General features: G+C 39.0%; 2 protein-coding genes across 2 annotated transcripts; both read left to right on the top strand.

The window, feature by feature from the left end:
* The first annotated feature begins 8,014 nt into the window (after window positions 1-8,014).
* LOC145165649 (epoxide hydrolase 1-like) lies at window positions 8,015-9,517 on the top strand. The gene is made up of 3 exons (XM_079084429.1): window positions 8,015-8,601; window positions 8,716-8,957; window positions 9,048-9,517. The coding sequence occupies exons 1-3, from the start codon at window positions 8,122-8,124 to the stop codon at window positions 9,295-9,297; spliced, it is 972 nt and encodes a 323-aa protein (XP_078940555.1). The 5' UTR covers window positions 8,015-8,121; the 3' UTR covers window positions 9,298-9,517.
* Window positions 9,518-17,104: 7,587 nt separating this feature from the next.
* LOC145163497 (uncharacterized) lies at window positions 17,105-18,010 on the top strand. Its single transcript, XM_079082337.1, has 2 exons — window positions 17,105-17,584; window positions 17,723-18,010. The coding sequence occupies exons 1-2, from the start codon at window positions 17,105-17,107 to the stop codon at window positions 18,008-18,010; spliced, it is 768 nt and encodes a 255-aa protein (XP_078938463.1).
* Window positions 18,011-19,613: the final 1,603 nt, after the last annotated feature.

Consider the following 19,613-nt stretch of genomic DNA (forward strand, 5'->3'; position numbering starts at 1 on the left):
ATAAGTCATACGGAACTGATCATAACAAGAAGGTAAAGAGTGTAGGATTATGTCGATATCCAACTCTTCATCAAAATTAACATTCAACTTCAGCAAGCGGTCCACATATCTCTGCATCTTCTGCAAGTGGGCCGTGATGAACTCCCCATCCTTCATTTTTTTCGTTATCATGGAGGATATGATTTCATACCTTTCTTGTCGAGCACTTTGATTGTACATTTCCATCAAGTCTTGGTGCATCTCGAAAGTCCAGAAGTCCTTATATGACTTCTGAAGCTTAGGAGTCATGGTGGCTATCATGATGCACAACACATTTGTCGTGTCCTTCTCATGAGCCCTATACTCAGCTATCTGTTCAGGAGTGGCAGTAGATTCATCAATCTCCTTAAGCTCTTTGTCGAGGACATACTCTTTTTCCTCGTATCGAATGGCCATGCGGATGTTTCGAATCCAATCATTGAAATTCGATCCATCAAAAATGACCCTCCCACATAAGTTCATGAGGGAGAAAGAGCCAGAAGAGTTTGAGTTAGAAGCAGTGTTTGGGGTAGACATCTGAAAAGAAAGACAAAGTTTAGATTAGATAAGAATCCTTAACAGAACACCCAAATTAAATATTAAGGCTAGGAACCAACACAATATTTCACAATTCGGAAGAGGGATGCCGTAATCCAATTGCAAAATATTTGAAGGTAGGTAAATAACGATTTACCAATTTCCACCATGAAAAACGAAATTGAGTATTAAGTTTTAAATGAATTGAAATTCCTAGATTCTTTTGAGATTCATTGAACTTTTCAATGGCATGTTTAAATCTCGATTATGCCCTTAAAGTTTGTGACTGGGATACCGAGGATCACAAACAAGGTGTGAATAACCATGCAAATGTGCTTGGAACTCTCGAGTCATTTACCACCTAATCAATGTGTCGGTAAACCACACACGCTCCATTGATCTATGACAATTCTCGAGCTACCCTTTGCCACCCTTGTTAGTCCCAAATTAGTGTGTTAGTTAACCACACACACTCCACTAACGACTTGGCAAGGTACAAAGTGCAATTTCATTGAGTAGCACCAGTTTCATATTTTTCCTAAAGTAACAAAGATTGAGAATTTATAAAAGTTTAGTTACTTTATAATATCATTATACTTTTTAATGAGAATTAATGTCCTATCCTACCCATTCGGCTAACGACCCTCAACTAGTCAAGGAAGCGGTGGGTGAGAGTGGACACCCATTCAATCGCCATTTTATAGGCAATTTCCTTATACCCCCCTTATAAACCAGCTTCGTGAATGAGGCCTACTAACGGTAAGACTGACTTGTCTTATACATATATTATATAAGTATTAATCTTTTAATATTATAATAGTATAAGGGTTGAATTTTAAAATTTTAAAATTCTAGGGTTTAGAATTAAAGTTTCATAAAGGAGACTTTTCAAATTCAAAAACTTGAGGGCAAGTTTTGAAACTCTTCAATTCCATAACTGAAGGAGTTAATGTTTCATGAATGAGACTTTTCAAATTCCATAACTTGAGGGCAAGTTATGAAACTCTTCAAGAAACATTTAGATCAAATTTAACTAATAAAATTATCATATAATTTATCATCTACCAAATTGACCTAATTTAACTCATATAACAAGATGATTCAAATTCTATAAATAATTAACATTTTTTACAAAATCAAGTAATTATCAAAAATTTGACAATCATCCTTTAATTGGATGAGGATAATCATTACCATATCATAAAAAACCGATTTTTATCAATCAAAACAGTTTGTGGTAATGATTCTAATCCAATTCTGGCTAAAAACTCGAAAAAACTGCCATCTGATGATCCAACTCGTCGAGTCTGGCAATGGACTCGTCGAGTTCATCACCAAAATCATCCAACTCGTCGAGTCCAGTTATAGGACTCGTCGAGTCTAGCAGTCAGAGTCCAAAATTGCAATTTTTTCAGCTTTGAAAATAACACAATTGCATCAATATAATAGAAAACACCCTAAGCTCTGATACGACTGTTGGGTTTTAAGTACTATAACACTCCTATGGTGCACATACAACCCTAGATGCTTTGGATCTAAGTTTTCTCTAATTATACATGCAATTTCATTCTCCAAAGCATATACCCTAACTAGCATGCAACTGGAGATGTACAACATAAAAACTAGTTAGAAGAATGCCTCTTATTTGTAGCTTATAGTTCTTGGCCTTTCAAAAGCTTAGCACCTCAAATGTGATGTCTCTAATGTGTCACAAACACCAAAAGCAAGAGGAGGCTTATTAGAGAGAGGTTTGGAAACACCAAAATCGGTTATGGTTCACCTTTAGAATACCTTAGCCGATTTTAAGTGTTAAGGGGTTACTTTTATAGTGTATCATTGCTAGGGTTTCTTCCATGCAAACCCTAATTCACCATGAATCTTCATATTTCTTAGGCCCTTTGGATTAAACCTTCATGGACTCTCATATAGGTTTAGCCCATCCCTAATCACCATAGATCATTAGCCCAAACTATAAGTATTACCGATTTACTTAATCAGTCCCCGCAAATTTAATCAGTCTCTTTTGATCACTAAATTAATTCCAAATTAATTCTTGATGAATACTAATTAAATAATATGATTTATCAATTAATATATTATTCATATAATATATTAATAAATCACAAATAACCTCTTTCTCAAATATTCATCCTATCAAATTGCTCCGGTGAAGGAAACCCAAAAGGACCATGCTACTATAAGGTCAAGTACATATCAATTATAGTTATGGGCTTAGACACCTAATCCAACAGTTGGATACCCTGAGGAGGGAGAGCTTGTACACCAAGTTCTCGAAGTGTGAGTTCTGGTTGCACGAGGTGCAGTTTCTGGGGCACCTTGTCAACCAGAACGGTATTCTAGTCGACCCGGCCAATGTGGAGGCAGTGATGAGATGGGAGGTTCCGAAGTCTCCATCTGAGATTCGGAGCTTCCTCGGTTTAGCAGGCTATTATCGGAGATTCATCCAGGATTTCTCCAAGATAGCGGTACCCCTGACCCGGCTGACGAAGAAGGCTGTTGTCTTTCGTTGGGGGGCTGAGCAGCAGGCAGCGTTCGAGACTTTGAGGCAGAGGTTGTGCGAGGCGCCGATCTTAGCCCTTCCAGAGGGCGTTGATGATTTTGTGGTATATTGTGATGCATCCATCTTTGGTTTGGGCGCAGTGTTGATGCAGAGAGGGCACATCATCGCCTACGCCTCGAGACAGTTGAAGCCTCATGAGGAAAATTACCCGACGCACGACCTGGAGTTGGGGGCAGTTGTTTTTACCCTCAAGATTTGACGACACTACCTCTATGGGGTCCATTGTATAATTTACACGGATCACAAGAGCCTGAGGTATCTGATGGACCAACCAAATCTGAACATGAGGCAACGGCGATGGTTGGACGTGGTGAAGGATTACGACTGTGAGATCCTTTATCACCCGGGAAAGCCCAATGTTGTGGCTGATGCACTTAGCCGTAAGGAATTCGTGGCCCCAATCAGAGACATCTGTCTGAGGATGATGGTGGTGAATCCTCTGAGCAGATTCGGGAGGCGCAACATGAGGCTATGAAGGAGGAACATCGGAAGAGCGAGCGTATTGTGGGTCAGATTTCCTACTTCGACTATGATAGCCACGGGCTATTTATACTCCACCGTAGAGTGTGGGTTCCATATCATGGAGGTGTGCGCCAGGTTCTAATGGGGGAGGCTCACAAATCCAGGTTTTCTATCCATCCCGGGGCGACGAAGATGTATAGAGATCTTTGTCCTGATTACTGGAGGCCCTGCATGAAGCGAGATGTAGCCTGGTACGTTGAGATGTGCTTGACCTATAGGAAGGTCAAGGCCGAACACCAGAGACCTCACGACAAGAAGCAGCCGTTGGATATCCCTGTGTTAAAATGGGAGGATATTAGTATGGATTTCATCACGAAGCTTCCCAGGACCGCACAGGGAGTGGATTCGATTTGGGTCATCGTGGATCAGAGAGTGCCCATTTCATTCCGATTTAAGAGAGCATTTCGGCCGAGAACCTGACCGACATCTACATCAGGGAGATAGTAGCTCGTCACAGGGTGCCGGTTTTCGTGATTTCTGACCGAGATGTACGGTTCACTTCCAGATTCTGGATGAAATTCATGACAAGTTGGGTACTTGTCTGCACTTTAGCACGACTTTTCACCCACAGACGGATGGTCAGAGCGAGCGGACCATCCAAACCTTGGAGGATATGCTGCAGGCGTGCGTTCTAGACTTTGGTGGTAGCTGGGATACCTACCTTCCCTTGGCAGAGTTAACCTACAATAATAGCTACCACGTCATCATCGACTGTTCTCCCTTCGAGATGCTTTATGGAAGGAAGTGCAGGACCCCGATATATTGGGGTGAGGTTGGACAGAGAGTCATGGGGAGTACCACAATGGTACTCAAGACGACAAAGAAGATCCAGTAGGTCCGAAGTAGACTCCAGACAGCCCAAAGTCGGCAGAAGAGCTACGCCGACAGACGTCTATCATACTTGGAGTTTTAGGTAGGAGATATGGTCCTCCTGAAGGTGTCACCTTGGAAAGGTGTCATTCGGTTCAGGAAGCAGGGAAAGTTGGGCCCCAGATACATTGGTCCGTTCAGGGTATTGGCCCGGGTGGGTCGGGTTGCGTATCGATTGGATCTGCCAGCCGAGCTTAGTCAGATCCACAACACCTTTCATGTCTCCCAGCTGCGGAAGTTCTTAGTGGATGACTCCGCAGTTGTTCCTTTAGAGGATATTCAGGTGGATGACAGCCTGAACTACATCGAGAGGCCAGTAGCCATTCTCGATAGGAAGACGAAGGATCTGAGGAACAAGAGGGTAGAGTTGGTGAAGGTGCACTGGCAACACCGCAAGGGATCGGAGTGGACATGGGAGCCGAATGATGAGATGAGGGAGCACTACCCAGAGCTATTCCCGTACGTAGCAAAATTCGAGGACGAAGTCTGAAATAAGTGGGGGAGATTTGTAACACCCGGTTCCTGGTGTGTATTTAATTAAAATTTATTCGCTTTTGTATAGAAACTCAACGAGTTGGAGGCCCCAAACTCGTCAAGTAGGGATGGAAATTAGACGCGGGATGGGAAGTCTACTCGACGAGTTGAGAGCCTCAACTCGACGAGTAGGACTGGCAGAATGAAACCCTAATTTTCAGGGTTTTGCACCCTATTTAAACACCTTAACCTCCAAAGGCTGGCCTCATTTGCAGCCTCCATCGTCCCAAACCCTAGCCACGAAACCCTAATACACTTTTGTGAGTTTGTGAGCCATCCTTGAGAGAGTTTTGTGTGTTTAAAGCTTGTGGAAGAAGAAGAAGCTTGAGGACTCAAGGAGTTTGTAGATCCAAAAACTTCACCTTATCCTCGTCAGGTTTTGGTAAGCAAGTCTCAAACTTGCCAAATGATTGCTTAGATCTCCTTTTTAACACTTTTATTGGGTTATTGGTCCAAATATCTTGATCCTTGGGGAATGGACGTCTCAAGTGAATACCCTTTCATATCTAGGGTCTTGAAGGGCTTTCATGACATAAAGGTGCAAACTTTATGGACATAAAAGCCCCATGGAACTTATGGACCATCTTTTTGGCCTTTTGAGCCAAATAGGTTATACATGCAAGTAAAGATAGGAACTTTACGTGCCCAAACTGTCCCTAGAGTCCAGATCTATGACCCATTGGCTTATCTTGAAGTTTTGATGGCATGTGGAGTTGGATCTAGGCCATTTTGAGTTAGGGTTGGAACTTATCTCTTCTAGGATGGGTTTTAACGGGTAAAGCTGGAAACTTTACCCTCCTAGATGTTCATTCGACTCAGATCTGGAATATGGAACTTAGATTTGAAGAATAATGGCTTCGTACGTTGAGAAGGCTTAACAGACTGAAGAACTCGACGAGTTCATATAGGAACTCGACGATTTGGGTCGAAGTACCCCGATTCTGAAAAAAGGAAAGACTCGACGAGTTCAGGACGGACTCGACGAGTGGGGTTGGGAAATCCCGATTTTGTGGATAGGAGGAACTCGACGAGTTCATGAAAGAACTCGACGAGTTGGATCACGATTTCAGGGTTTTATGATCTATGGAACTCGGCGAGTTGATGGACCAACTCGGCGAGTTGAGTCAACCCAGAATGTTGACTTTGACCAGAATGTTGACTTTGACTTTGACCTTGACCAAAGTTGACCCTTAAAGGGGTATGAGTATGAAAGGGTAGATAAAGGAAATCTTATATGTGTAGGAGTTTGAGTGATGTTGATTTCAGAGCCGAGGACAGTTCAGCTACTCTGCAACATTGAGGTGAGTTACCTTCCAGTAGAAGTGGGTCGAAGGCACCAATGTCGGCCCACTAGTAGTTGATTATAGTTGTGATGATTGTATTTGTGATAATTATATGGTATGCCACTATCTGTTATGCTTTATGTGCTGGTATGCTATGATATTATATGATAGTGATAGGAGGGGTGAAATAGTCCCCGTTACCGGTCGAAAGGACCGAAGGGGCAGGCCAGCACCCAGATATGTTAGGCAGTATGTGATTTATGTGTTTATGCACTAGGATGATATATGGTAGTAATAGGGGTGAAATAGTCTCCGTTACCGGTCGAAAGGACCGAAGGGGCAGGCCAGCACCCTGATATGCAAGGCAGTTGCCGGTTGAAAGAGACCGAAGGGGTGGCCAACACCCTGATATGCTAGACAATTACCGGTTGAAAGAGACCGAAGGGGTAGGCCAACACCCTGATATGCTAGGCAGTTACCGTTTGAAAGATACCGAAGGGGTAGGCCAACACCCAGATATGCTAGACAGTATGTTATTGTATGGTATGTGGTATGATGAGGGAACTCATTAAGCTTTGTGCTTACGGTTTTCAGTTTTGGTTTCAGGTACTTCCTCTTCGAATGGAAAGGAGCTAGCATGATCGCAGCGCATGATACTACATTTTCCGCACATGAGATCTTGGGAGTAATACTCTTATGTTGTTTTATCATGACATGTTTTCACTATTGATACTTTTTTTATATGAGTTGGTTCTATGGTTGTTTTCAGACAAATGATTTTATAATTATTATATTAAAAATGAATTTTTTGGTCGTGAATTTTGGGATGTTACACCAAGTCTTTTCGAAGTTGCCTGTGTTTTCGCTTGGCTGGTAAACACAATTAAAATCCGCAAAATAATCGTGAACTAGACGTTCGTGTCATTCTTCACGATTTCTGTTTAAAATCGTACGTCTTGTCAGTAGATGAGCTGGATCTAATTGTGGTAGCAGGATCCTGCAATACTCGTGCATTGTACTGAGGAAGATATCATCATTATCATTGTTGGACTGGTCGAACGGATCCATTTTTTTTCGGATATATTGAAATTTTATTAAATATAGAGAAAGAAAAGAACGGTGTGAATGAATTTGAGGTAGATGGTATGTATTTATAGGTAAAAAATATTATTATTATTTATTTATTTGAAAATTTAACCGTTAGCGTGGTCAAAGTGGGGGTCGACATCGATTTTCATTGGCTATGGTATAGGTTGCTTCTTGTTGTCGTGGTAACGAGGCTTACCATAACTGCTAGCTGGGACGATGTTCCTTCCGTTATGGCGCCTTTATGGGTGTGCCAACTAGACAAAGACGGCATGCGTGATGACCATACTAAACACTCTTATTGTATAAAAAGTGGGTCATTTGGTAAATAAAGTTTAAAGTACAATAATCTAGTAATTAAGTTTTGTAATCACTATTATTAGGTTAAAATCTCAATAAACACAATATAATTTATTGGATCACACTTTTGTCTTTTTCATAAATAACTCGAATATAATTCTCTTTAGATTAGAAAAATATATTTATGTATTATTGATTCACTTTTACGTAAGAACCTATTACTTTATGTTTTAAAAATTAATAAATGCTTTCGTTAAAAGGGCCGGCATTTCACATCTCGCACATCTTACAGGAACCACACATCAGCGGTATATATATCCACACACTGGTTTTCAAAAACATTTACACAAATAACAAAAAATAACACAGAACACACACAGAAATACAAAAATGGAGAAGATACAACACAAGATGGTAGCAGTGAACGACATAAACATGCATGTAGCAGAGCTTGGCACAGGCCCAACCATCCTCTTCATCCATGGCTTCCCAGAGCTCTGGTACACCTGGCGCCACCAGATTCTCTATCTCGCCTCACATGGTTACCGTGCTGTAGCACCCGATCTCCGTGGCTACGGTGACACCACTGGTGCTCCAGTCTCCGATCCCAACAAGTTCACCACCCATCATGTGGTTGGAGATCTGGTGGCGCTCATCAACACCGTGGCGGCCCCGGGCGAGGACAAGGTGTTTGTGGTGGGACATGACTGGGGTGCAATGATTGCCTGGGCTTTGTGTCATTATCGACCGGATAAAGTAAATGCCTTGGTGAATATGAGTGTTCTTTTCAGTCCAAGGAACCCTATGTTCAAACCTATTGATGGACTTCGTGCTCTCTATGGAAACGATTACTACATCATCAGATTTCAGGTTTCTTTCTTCAATATCTCCCATCAGCGACACCTTCACCACACTCCACACACACAAACACCTGCGTCACTTTAACTATCCTTAACACTGTATATGCACATGAATATGTTCTAGGAACCTGGAGAAATCGAAGCTGAATTTGCGGTATGGGGTACAGATAGAGTATTAAATGATTTCTTCAATTATCGCAAACCTGCCCCTCTTTTTCTACCCAAGGGTATGGGGTTCGGAACCTCACCTGATGATCCTATAATCTTGCCTTCATGGATGTCCAAAGAAGATCTTGAATACTACACAAGCAAATATGAGAAAACTGGCTTCACCGGAGGTCTAAACTACTATCGAGCTTTGAACTTGTAAGTTAGATTCGAACTAGCTAATTAAGTTGAACTTGTTTAATTTAGTAAAAATGGGCAAAAAAGAAAACTCTTTTTGAGGATTTACAGGAACTGGGAGCTAACTGGCCCATGGACCGGAGCTCAAGTGAAGGTACCTGTTAAGTTCATCGTGGGTGACCTTGACCTGACCTACAACTCGATGGGTGCTAGAGACTATATAGAAAAAGGAGGGTTCAAAAAAGATGTGCCTCTTTTAGACGATGTAACCGTACTGCAAGGTGTAGGTCATTTTCTTCATGAAGAAAAACCTGACGAGATCAACAAACATATCCATCAATTCTTAAACAGATATATATGAATCAAACCATGACTACCATAATGCCTTAAACCTTTATGATAAGGTTTAAGTGGTTTAGGGGAGAGACCCGTTCATTCGAGCGATGTAGAAGTTTAATTACTTAGTAGTCTTTGATTGTGCAAGCTCTAGGAAGTGTGTTTGGATTAAATAAAAAACAAAGTGTACCCTTTAAATATGAAGGCTGAAATTTAATGGAGTAAACACAAAATATTTTGTTTCTCGTGGGATTTCTCTCGAACATAAGAAAGAAAAAAGGAGAGATGTAGAGGGACAGATAGAAAGCAACCTCTATATTAAATTGAATAAAAAACTCGCAGTGCACAACTTTAAATAAGAAACATGCCTAAAATCAACAAGAGGATGAAGTATTTGTCTATAATTAAAAAAACTAAATGATTCTAAGTCCATTAATTTGGATTTATCCGGTTAAACTTTCACATTCTCCCTTTTTTAACTGGACATGGGTCGAGCTTAATTACTCTAAGCTTCTCGCACATATCAGTAAAGTTTGTTCTTGCCAACGCCTTTGTAAATTTGTATGTGTTTTGCTCTTTCGAGGATATGAACTCCACAATGATATGTCCATTGTACGTATATTCCCGAATGAAATGGAACATCTTATTTATGTATTTGCTTTGTCCGTGGAACACTGGATTCTTCATCAATTGGATTGATGGTTTGTCATCTCTGAAAAGTTTTATCAGTCCTCCTTTATATCCAGTAATTTTGCCCAAAAAAATTAGCAAACCAAATAGCTTGGAAAGTCGCCCTCGAAACCATCATTCTCCATACATTCCCAAATGAAATGGAATATCATATTTTTGTGTTTGCTTCCACATTTTCATTGTCTATGAAGCATCGATCCTCAACAGGACCTTTAGCCTCATTTGAGTATTCTTTCTTATTTCTGATAAGTTTTCAATGCTTTGCAGTCCGGCCTTAGCAAAGTGTCAAGTTTCTTCACATTTAAAGAACTTGTCTATTGAAGCTGATTTTTGTTTCTCATCTCAAGGAGTTGAGTCAGCTTCAAACTCTCTTGGTTCATAAACGAATATATATATATATATATATATATATATATATATATATATATATATATATATATATATATATATATATATATATATATATATATATATATATATATACACACACACTAATGGAGTACCCGCGCGCGATGCGGCGATAGTGATAGTTCATTTGGACAAAAAGTTTCTAGGCGGTGATTAGTTTTTGTTTGGTGAAAAGTTAGCTCAGCGAGGTGGTGCGACTGTAATTGTATATGATAATAAATGGAAACCATCATATTTCTAATCTTCCTCCAATATGAGTTTTTTCTTTTGTTGTTTAGAAATTTTAAAAGGAATCAAAATATGTTTTCTGTTTTACCAATTCATACAACAAATGCTTATAATCATTTAATGTAAAAGACTTGTTATTTTTAATTATTTCACAAGAATTATGTAAAAAAGATTTCATCACATTCATAATTAAATGAATAATGTTGAGGAATGGTTTTATTTCATTGAATTTTTGCAATTAGTTATATATAAAAAATAAAATTTTTAAAGAATACAAATAAATCGAAAAATATCATTACCATTTTAATATATATCGATAAGGTTTATACAAAATTTGATCTTATATATCACGTAGAACTTCTTGATACACCACATTTGATGTGTAAATTCCTCTCCCCTGAAATTCTTTTGTAGCTTTCACTAAAACCTTTGTATTCTCACATGATATCCCTCTGGAGAGCGCCACATAAAGTTGCCCATGCGAGAATACTGACTCCGGTAGATAACACCAACGTTTGGAATTGTTTGGCCTTGAGCTTTATTGATTGTCATAACAAAGCTAAGCCGAATTGGAAATTGTTTTCTTTTCAATTTGAATGGAAACATGTCATCATCAGATGGACAAAGAGGGATTCTTGGTAAAAAAAAACTCGTTTTCCAGTATGAAGGCCAACTGCTATTTCCGCATTGATCGCGTTCATCTGAAAACCTCTGCATATCAATCTTGTGCCATTACATAAACCATTCGAATGATCAATATTGTAACGCCCGTGTTTCTAGGCTAAGCATTAGTACGATGATGTAATAGTTAGGGACAACAATTGTAATCTATTTTGAAGTAATAAAGAGGATTTACTTGAATATTATGTGAATTATGTGATTTTCTATGCATTATACTTATTTATAAGATGTAATAAATTAAGAATTAAAATAAGCGTCAAAAATAAAATAATAGATAAACCCAATATCTATAAAGAAAGTTGTAGTGGTCATGACAAGGATTCCGGAGACATAAAGAACGCCGAAATCCGAGTTTTAACGAAGAAGTTATGACATATTGAAGTTTCGTGACAAAACCGACACGCCGCTATATGGCGTAAAAAGTGAGTTTACGATAAATTACTTTTTAGCCTTAGTGATCTAAACGAAAGTCGTAGCATACCTTAAACCGAGAGCGTGCATAAAAAGAACGCTCAAATCTAACTTCGTATGAGGAAGTTATGAATTTTCTAAGATTTGGCATAGAGTGTGCAACCCAGAATTCGAATATTAGATCGACCGATTTTTAGCCGACACAACCTAAACATAAATTGAGGATCTCGTTAATAGGAGCTCAACGATAAAAAGACAGACGAAAACGGACGTCGGATGACAAAGTTATGAATTGTTAACGGACTTTATTTGTCCATGTCTGTTAAAAATATAACTTTAAAAATAAATCACAATTAGCCGACGGAATCTAAACGAAAGTCGTAGAGTACGTCGCCACCTACGCGTGGATATAAAGAACGTCGAAAACAGAGCTTTGTATACGAAAGTTGCGGATTTCTGAAGACGGAAGTGGGTTGTTGCGAGGGTACAGGGTACGCCCTGCGTACATAGCCTGTACGCCCCGTGGTCTTGCAATACTAGGATCCGGATTGTCCACGTCGCGCCACCTAAAGCTCGCCGCATGTCCTCTCATACGCGTTGCGTAAGCAGGAACGCCCTGCACACCGAGGTACGCGCAACGTACCACCGAAGGTACGCCCTGCGTAGACCGAGGACTGGCCCTATAAATACATGAGAGGATTGCCATTTCTCTTCACACCTTTCTCACATTTCCCTCTCTAATACTCCCAAACCTTCAAGGTTTTTCCCTAGCACTTCCCTAGTGTTAGAGGCGAGTCCTGGAGCGCCAGAAAGCTCTGATAAAAAGAGCTTTTCGGCTCGGAAAGTTCTGCCCCCGCAGAGCCCGGTTTCTAGCAAACCTCCCGGTAAGTGAGTTATGCTTACCCAACTTTAAGTATAGCTTAGGTTTAAATTTATTATCGTTATTATGAACTTATAAAAAATATATATATTATAAAATATAATATATGAAGTGTTATTATAATGTCTTTTAACTACACACGGTACGGGGAATCTGGTTTGATGGGCCGCATAGGGTTGTTGGCTTTCAAAAGTGCTATAATGCCAAAATGGTCCTGCCCTCCGGTGTTTCATGTCTGGCCCCTGTCTGTACATAGTGGTTGAAAAGTATTGTTTAACACTTATAAAATAATAACGCTCGTAATTAGTCGCGATAAATATTAGACTAAAATCTAGTGGTATAATACTAGGTTTCGTCGAAGGAAATTCTATTGTTAAGAAGGGAAGCGCTGTATAAGTTGGAATCAACACTTTAACAAGTGAGTGCATAGTTACTTTCAAGTTACACATAGATATGAAGTATTTAATATAAATTACGTGCTATGTGTGCATATTATCTGTGTTCTTGATATCTATGCTGGATGAACGATTTATACTTGTTTTAAATGATTTGAACTGTATATGTATTTTATATATCTACGAATATATTGGGTAAAACATGGGTAGATGAAATAGCTGATGTGTGATGAAATAAAATGATGAGTGGCATCGATGTTTACGATGATCCAGTCATCTAGCGTAGTATGGATGACGACCTCGGACTATTCTATATAGTCCAGTGGAACGCTAGCAGAATCGCAACCTATAGGTGTTTATTTGAAATACGTGTTCACCAGGTGTACTCCATCCCCTTCATGGTTGCCTTATTTGACATGTATTGTTAAGTAATCCCCTAAGCAGTGTTGTCACCCCAATGAAAGTCCTTAGGCTAGGTCCCTTATAGTAGATGCTTCAGGGACGTAGGGTGAGGATAACGGGAATGGGTAATCGGGTTGAATGATTTGACAAAATTAATGAATTTACTTATTGTGGGTTGAAAACCCTATGTTCCCACCAGGCTCCCCAGCCTGACCCACTTAGTTTCTTGTAAACAGGTAGTGGCATGAGAGCATAGGAGTGATGGTCTGATGAGAGATCAATGGATTATGCTTTTGAACTGTATTGACAATGACATCCCGAGGTTTTTAATATAATGAAAATACATTTCTTCGGGAATGCTTTGATAAACTCTTTATCATGTTTTTGGGAACAAATTCCCCAACATATTTCTTTAAAAGTATACTTTGATTTTCAAATAAAGCATAAACAAATCAGTCTTTTCTGATCGTGAAATTAGGGATGTCACAAATATTCCTTAATAGTATTATAGGGCATCCAATTTTGAGTCGAAGGTAATGAGGAGGCAAGCCACTAATATTTATAGAGTTTAAGAATTCCATCGGATAGAAATTGTTCTTATCATCTTCTGCTTCATCCAAACTATAGTAAATCCTTTCCTCTCCATAAAACCTATCAATCAGTTGATCATTAATTTCATCGACACTTTCATTTTTTTGTTGATAGTATCGTCCTGGAAATAATATAATCTGAAGAGCCTCCATTGATGTGCAAAGAAGGAAATATTGCATTAATCAAACTGTTTTTTAATTTTTCCTGGTCGGTGCAAGGAATGCACGTATCATCAGGTATTCGAACAAAACTTCCATAGATGGTTTCTTCATCTCCGTTGCCAACTCGTATTAAAAACTCTGAAAACCATGGATTAGCCAGTGCTCTCATATTGATAGTTAAACGTATTTTTTTAATCAAGGACCAAAGAGGTGACATTCTCAAGCTGGCGTCTACAATCTGTGCTCTAGTGCCACGTCTGATTACTGGTAACACCTACCTAAAATCACCTCCCAAGATCATTATATTTCCACTAAAATGGAGGCTCACCTTTGTAATGTCTTGCATCGTTCGATCCACAGCCTCTACTGCTTGCCTATTCGCCATTGATGCTTCATCCCATATGATTATTTTGGCCAAACGAAGTAGTTGAGCAACCACACTCTGCTGATTGATTTTACACATTGGGTTATTATCAAGATTTATCGGAAACTGTGAGTGAGATGTTCTCTTCCCCCCCCCCCCCCCCCGGGGGGCATATTATTAGTTGCAACACCAGATGAAGCTGTCGCAAGTGCAATATGACCATGGGAACGAACCTCGGCAAGTAAGGCTTTGTATAAAAATGGTTTTCCAGTTCCACTAGGAGCATCTATAAAAAACACACCCGGACGATTATGATTAACGTGGATCATGATCTCATCATATGCATTTTTTTGTCGGTATTGAGAGAATCTTTTGCAAGAATGTGTTCATCATCCACACAGATGGAGTACTCCTCTTGGACCTCACGATAATCTCCAGATTCCAAATTGATGTTTGTATTTACCATAGGAATATTAAACTCATTGAGATGCTTACCCATAGAGTGCAAAATTATAGAGATATCCATAAGAACCATGGTTTGAACTCGATCAACACTTTCACATTGTCACATATTATATTCAGAAAGTGAATTATAGTGGTCATCCCATAACTTACGAACATCTTCGAGTTCGCAATAAATGAGTATAGTTGCGAATAACCTTCTAAGAGCCCCAGGAAATTGATATAATGGGGCCTACGTAATACATTGAGATAGGTTATCATCGGTCTCTATTAACCCTCTCTCAAGAGCAGCTTTACGAAATGTTGGATGTAACACGTTCACCCTATAAAGATATTCAAAGAACATTGGCCCTCTAACATGTCATAGGAGAACCCGTAGGTAGTATCTCTCTCCTTCGGCAGGGTTAGCAGAAACCAATCGGCCTCTCATTGCTCCTTTTTCCCTTCGGTTCCAACAACGTTTGGTTGCATTCCATGTAAAGTATCTTGGGAATTATTTATATAGATATTGCCTCGCAATGTCATCCATTTTACTCATGTCAAAAAATGCAGTCAACATTGAACTCTTATATTTCTCCCTGTTGACAATATCAATCATTGAATCATTATCTAAGAATCTAACTAATTGTTGGTTCAGGAGATGAAGATGCAAAGACATGATAAAAGGGTGGATTTGAGAAAGCATAAAGCTAAAAATCCGCCATATTTCTGTTGGAAAATTAATTTTATTAATTTCCAAAAATGGATTTTCTCCATTTTTTAGCACAAATTTTGGACTCTAAATTTAATCAAAATGAACTATTGATTATATATTCTTGTTCTCCTCCCTGATATCTTCGTTTCGATATATCACACGTCCAAAACAGATTAAAAATGAATGAGAAATTACTTATCAAAGTAGGGCAATTGGAAGAGAAAATAAAGGAGTTAAGTGGGTTTTACACTCATCCCACATTAATGGGAGAATGAAAAGAAAATTGGTTTATAACTATAAAGTCTAGCTACCTTTGTAAGACTTATTAGAACCAAGGATCTCTCTTGCGCGCGCACGCAGGGGAGGGGGTGCAAATGCGAGCCAAATTTGGCTTCGATCCACTGAACTTGTGTGCGGGCACGAATGCACCACCGGTCGACCAGAAAAGTTCAAGGACCTTTTTGCAATTATTTCCTTTTGGTTAATAGTTAAAAAATGAATTAAGAGCTATCAATCATAGATTTCTTGATTAATTGTCTTATTTAATTGTGACAGTTACGGTTTCGTTTTAATTACATCAGTTACATTGGGTAGTATAAATACAATGCCTATGTGAATGATTCGATGCACCTAATGAAACGAAATACTCTTCCTCTCTTACGCTTCTGCTTCATCTTTTCTCTCTTGCTGCAACCAAAGTATAATTCGGGCCAAGTGAGGGTTCGGGCAATCTAGAAGAATTGTTTTCTGCTATTGTATCATGGGAAACAAACACCCATATAGGGCGAATTTGTTTTAAGGAAATTGTGTTAAACACAGGCCTCGGTCAACAATTTTAGGGTTTTGTTCTTTCGTATAGTTTTTGGGTTATATTTTCCTAACAGTCTTAAACCAAATCGTTTGTGCGAAACAAACTTCAGAAGGAAAAAAAATTGTTTCTGTTTCATCTTGTAGTGCTTATAAAAACGATTTTTTTTCTCCCTCACACTTGCATAATTTGTTTTCAGCAATCGTTTTCTAAGACATTTTTCTGTTTTTCTACTTTTCTGTTTACATGTATTTAAGTGTTTAAGTTTATTGCATCCATAATCTGTTACTGTTTTCAGAAATTGTTTTCAGATTCTTTCTTTTGTTTTCACAACTTTTGAGAACCTGTTTTTTGGAAATAGACATTACTTAACAGTATAGTTGTTATTGAAATCTAATCTTTAACAGTTTTATATTTGCTTCTTCTTGTAGCATGATTGTTGGTGAAAGTTCCCAACCACCAAAGCCTAATGGTACTCCAACTGCTCAAGGAGCTCCAGTGATGACCATGCCGGTCAATCATGCTGAGAAACCTAAGAAGTGCTCTGGATTGTACTTTAAGAGGTGGCAGAAAAAGATGCTTTTCTACCTTACCACACTGAATCTTGCTAGATTCTTAACTGAAGAGGCTCCTCGGATGCCCGAATGAGAAGGAGATATGCAAGATTTAACTGCTATTGATGCTTGGAAACATTCTGGTTTATTGTTTAGGAATTATGTTCTTAATGGTCTTTTTGATTCACTTTATAATGTGTATTGTGTAACAAAGACAGCCAAAGAACTATGGGACTCATTGGACAAAAGGTATAAAACTGAAGATGCCGGGACAAATAAATTTATGGGTGCCCGGTTTCTTGACTATAAAATGTTCGATGGCAAAACTGTTATGTCCCAAGTCCAAGAACTACAAGTCCTCCTACATGACATGCATGCCAAGGGTATGGGGTTTAATGAGCCTTTTTCTACTTCTTCCATGATTGAGAAGCTACCACCTAGTTGGGTTGATTTCAAGAATTACTTGAAACATAAGAGAAAGGATATGTCCATTGAGGACCTTATTGTTCGCCTTCGAATTGAAGAGGACAATAAGATAGCCCAAAAGAGTAGTTATACCATTACTTCTGAGAAAACTAATGCGGTGGAGCATGGTCAAACTTATGGGAAGAACAAAACTGGAAAGGGAAAATTCTAAAAGAAAGGCAAGGGTTCAAACGTGGGAGCCAAAGGTGGAACTTTCAAGAAAAATTTTCAAGGAAATTGCCATAATTGTGACCAGCGAGGTCATCGAGCTGCTAATTGCAAACTTCCAAAGAAGGCTAAGGAGGCAAATGTTGTGGAGAAGATAACGAAAGATGTGTCTGACATCGATCTTGCAGCAGTTATTTCTGAAGTTAATCTTGTGGAGTCCAATCCAAGGGAGTGGTGGATTGATACGGGAGCTACCCGTCATGTTTGCTGCAATAGAGAATGGTTCAGAAACTTCAAGGTTGTGGAAAATGGTGATAAGTTGTTTATGGGAAACTCGGCCACTTCTGATATCCAAGGTGTTGGAAAGATTGTGTAGATGTGTGAATCATGATGACATATGAGGAATTGATAAGATCTAGTGAATCATTGTAAGAATCATGAACATGAAGACCACAAGAGAGTAAATAAATATGGGTTAAGCTCTCATTAGTTTTTGATAGAAAGAGTACAAATGGGTCTTTGCTATTTCTCTCTCTAAAACTAATGCTCTCACAAAATGTTCCTTACATAAATGAGTGTCACTCACTTCCTATTTATAGGAAAGACAATTCATTACACAATACAAGAGGGTAAGCACAAAATACATCCAAGCGTGACTTTGCACCCTAACATTCTCCCCCTCAAAGTTAGGATTAGATGTCCCAACTTCAATATCCAACGAGCTTGCATGATCAAGACCAACTCCCCCTCGAAATTTTACCGGTCTTCAAATTCGCAAATGAATACCCGAAGCTTCGAATACCCACTCTTCATTCTCCCCCTTTTTATAATCAAAAAATGATTATAAAACCCATTAAGGGTGAGAAGCGCCCGAGGAATAATCTTCACATAACACCCCGTTGATGTGTGCCAAAAATGAAACCGCGAAAAACTTGCATGGAAAAACAATCACGAAAAAGTCTTGAAACTTTTCCAATTTTTGTGAAAATTTTCAACTTTTGGGTGAGAGTTGCAAGAATTTCGAAAATCCGAGTAAAAACTGCCACTTTCAGAAAGTGTAAATTCGCATTAACTACAGGTACTGAACTCGTAAAATTCTCCATTTCTCAGAATTATTAGTCCAATTTCGAAGTTGGGTAATTTCTGCCAAGACTTCAAAACATTAGGGATGCGAAACGAAAAGTCTGTATTTAACAGAAACTTTTATCCCAATGTCGAATGTGGACTAAAACTGTCAATTATTTAAACGACCAAGGACCCAAATCGAAACATTTGTTTTCTTCTTCCCAATTCGTTATAAAGGTAACGAATGGTAAGTTTGACCATATCAAAAGTCAAAATCGAAATAGCATCCCTTCTCTTTTCATCTACAAACCTCATCAACGAACCCATCGACTTGTCATTAACGAAGCATCAACAACTCCTCGCTACTCGACATCACATCGCTACTCGACCATAAGTACTCGAAATCAACCTCTCGTTAACGAACCCTGTACACCCTTTCGCTAATGAAGTCATCGAACATCGACTCAAAACTTTGAGACTCCAAAAACGAATCACCAACAACCTTCGCTTTTAGTATCAAGTCTTCGTTTTTACAAACTAGCCATTCGATATCAAAATCAAAAATCATCGACAACACAGGGACCCTTCGCTTTTCATTCAACCCAAGTTCTCATTACCAGTCAACGATTCAACCTTGACCTTCGCTTCGTTATTACAGGTCTTCCCAAAATCGATATCAAAACATCAATTTAACCTGTTCGTCAATCGACATCAAATCCAAATCAACTATCCTTCGATTTCAGTTATCCCAAAACAAATTCAGTCTTCGCTATTAACAGATAATGAACCCTCAATAAAGAACTATTGATCCACTGCTTCGCTTTAATTACAGGGACCCCAAAATCAACTATCATCAATCGAATTCGAACCTCACTCAAAATCGACGCTTCGTTATTAGCCTACGTATATGCGAG

Source organism: Lactuca virosa, chromosome 3 (assembly GCF_052849685.1).
Source record: "Lactuca virosa cultivar CGN04683 chromosome 3, Lactuca_virosa_CGN04683_v6, whole genome shotgun sequence".
Classification (NCBI taxonomy): Eukaryota; Viridiplantae; Streptophyta; class Magnoliopsida; order Asterales; family Asteraceae; genus Lactuca; species Lactuca virosa.

Coding starts and splice junctions, on each gene's coding strand:
- LOC145165649 (XM_079084429.1), top strand. CDS start 8,122: ATGGAGAAGATACAACACAAGATGGTAGCAGTGAACGACATAAACATG. Junction 8,602..8,715: donor ACTACATCATCAGATTTCAG/GTTTCTTTCTTC, acceptor AATATGTTCTAG/GAACCTGGAGAAATCGAAGC. Junction 8,958..9,047: donor TACTATCGAGCTTTGAACTT/GTAAGTTAGATT, acceptor GAGGATTTACAG/GAACTGGGAGCTAACTGGCC.
- LOC145163497 (XM_079082337.1), top strand. CDS start 17,105: ATGCAAGATTTAACTGCTATTGATGCTTGGAAACATTCTGGTTTATTG. Junction 17,585..17,722: donor CTTCTGAGAAAACTAATGCG/GTGGAGCATGGT, acceptor AATTGTGACCAG/CGAGGTCATCGAGCTGCTAA.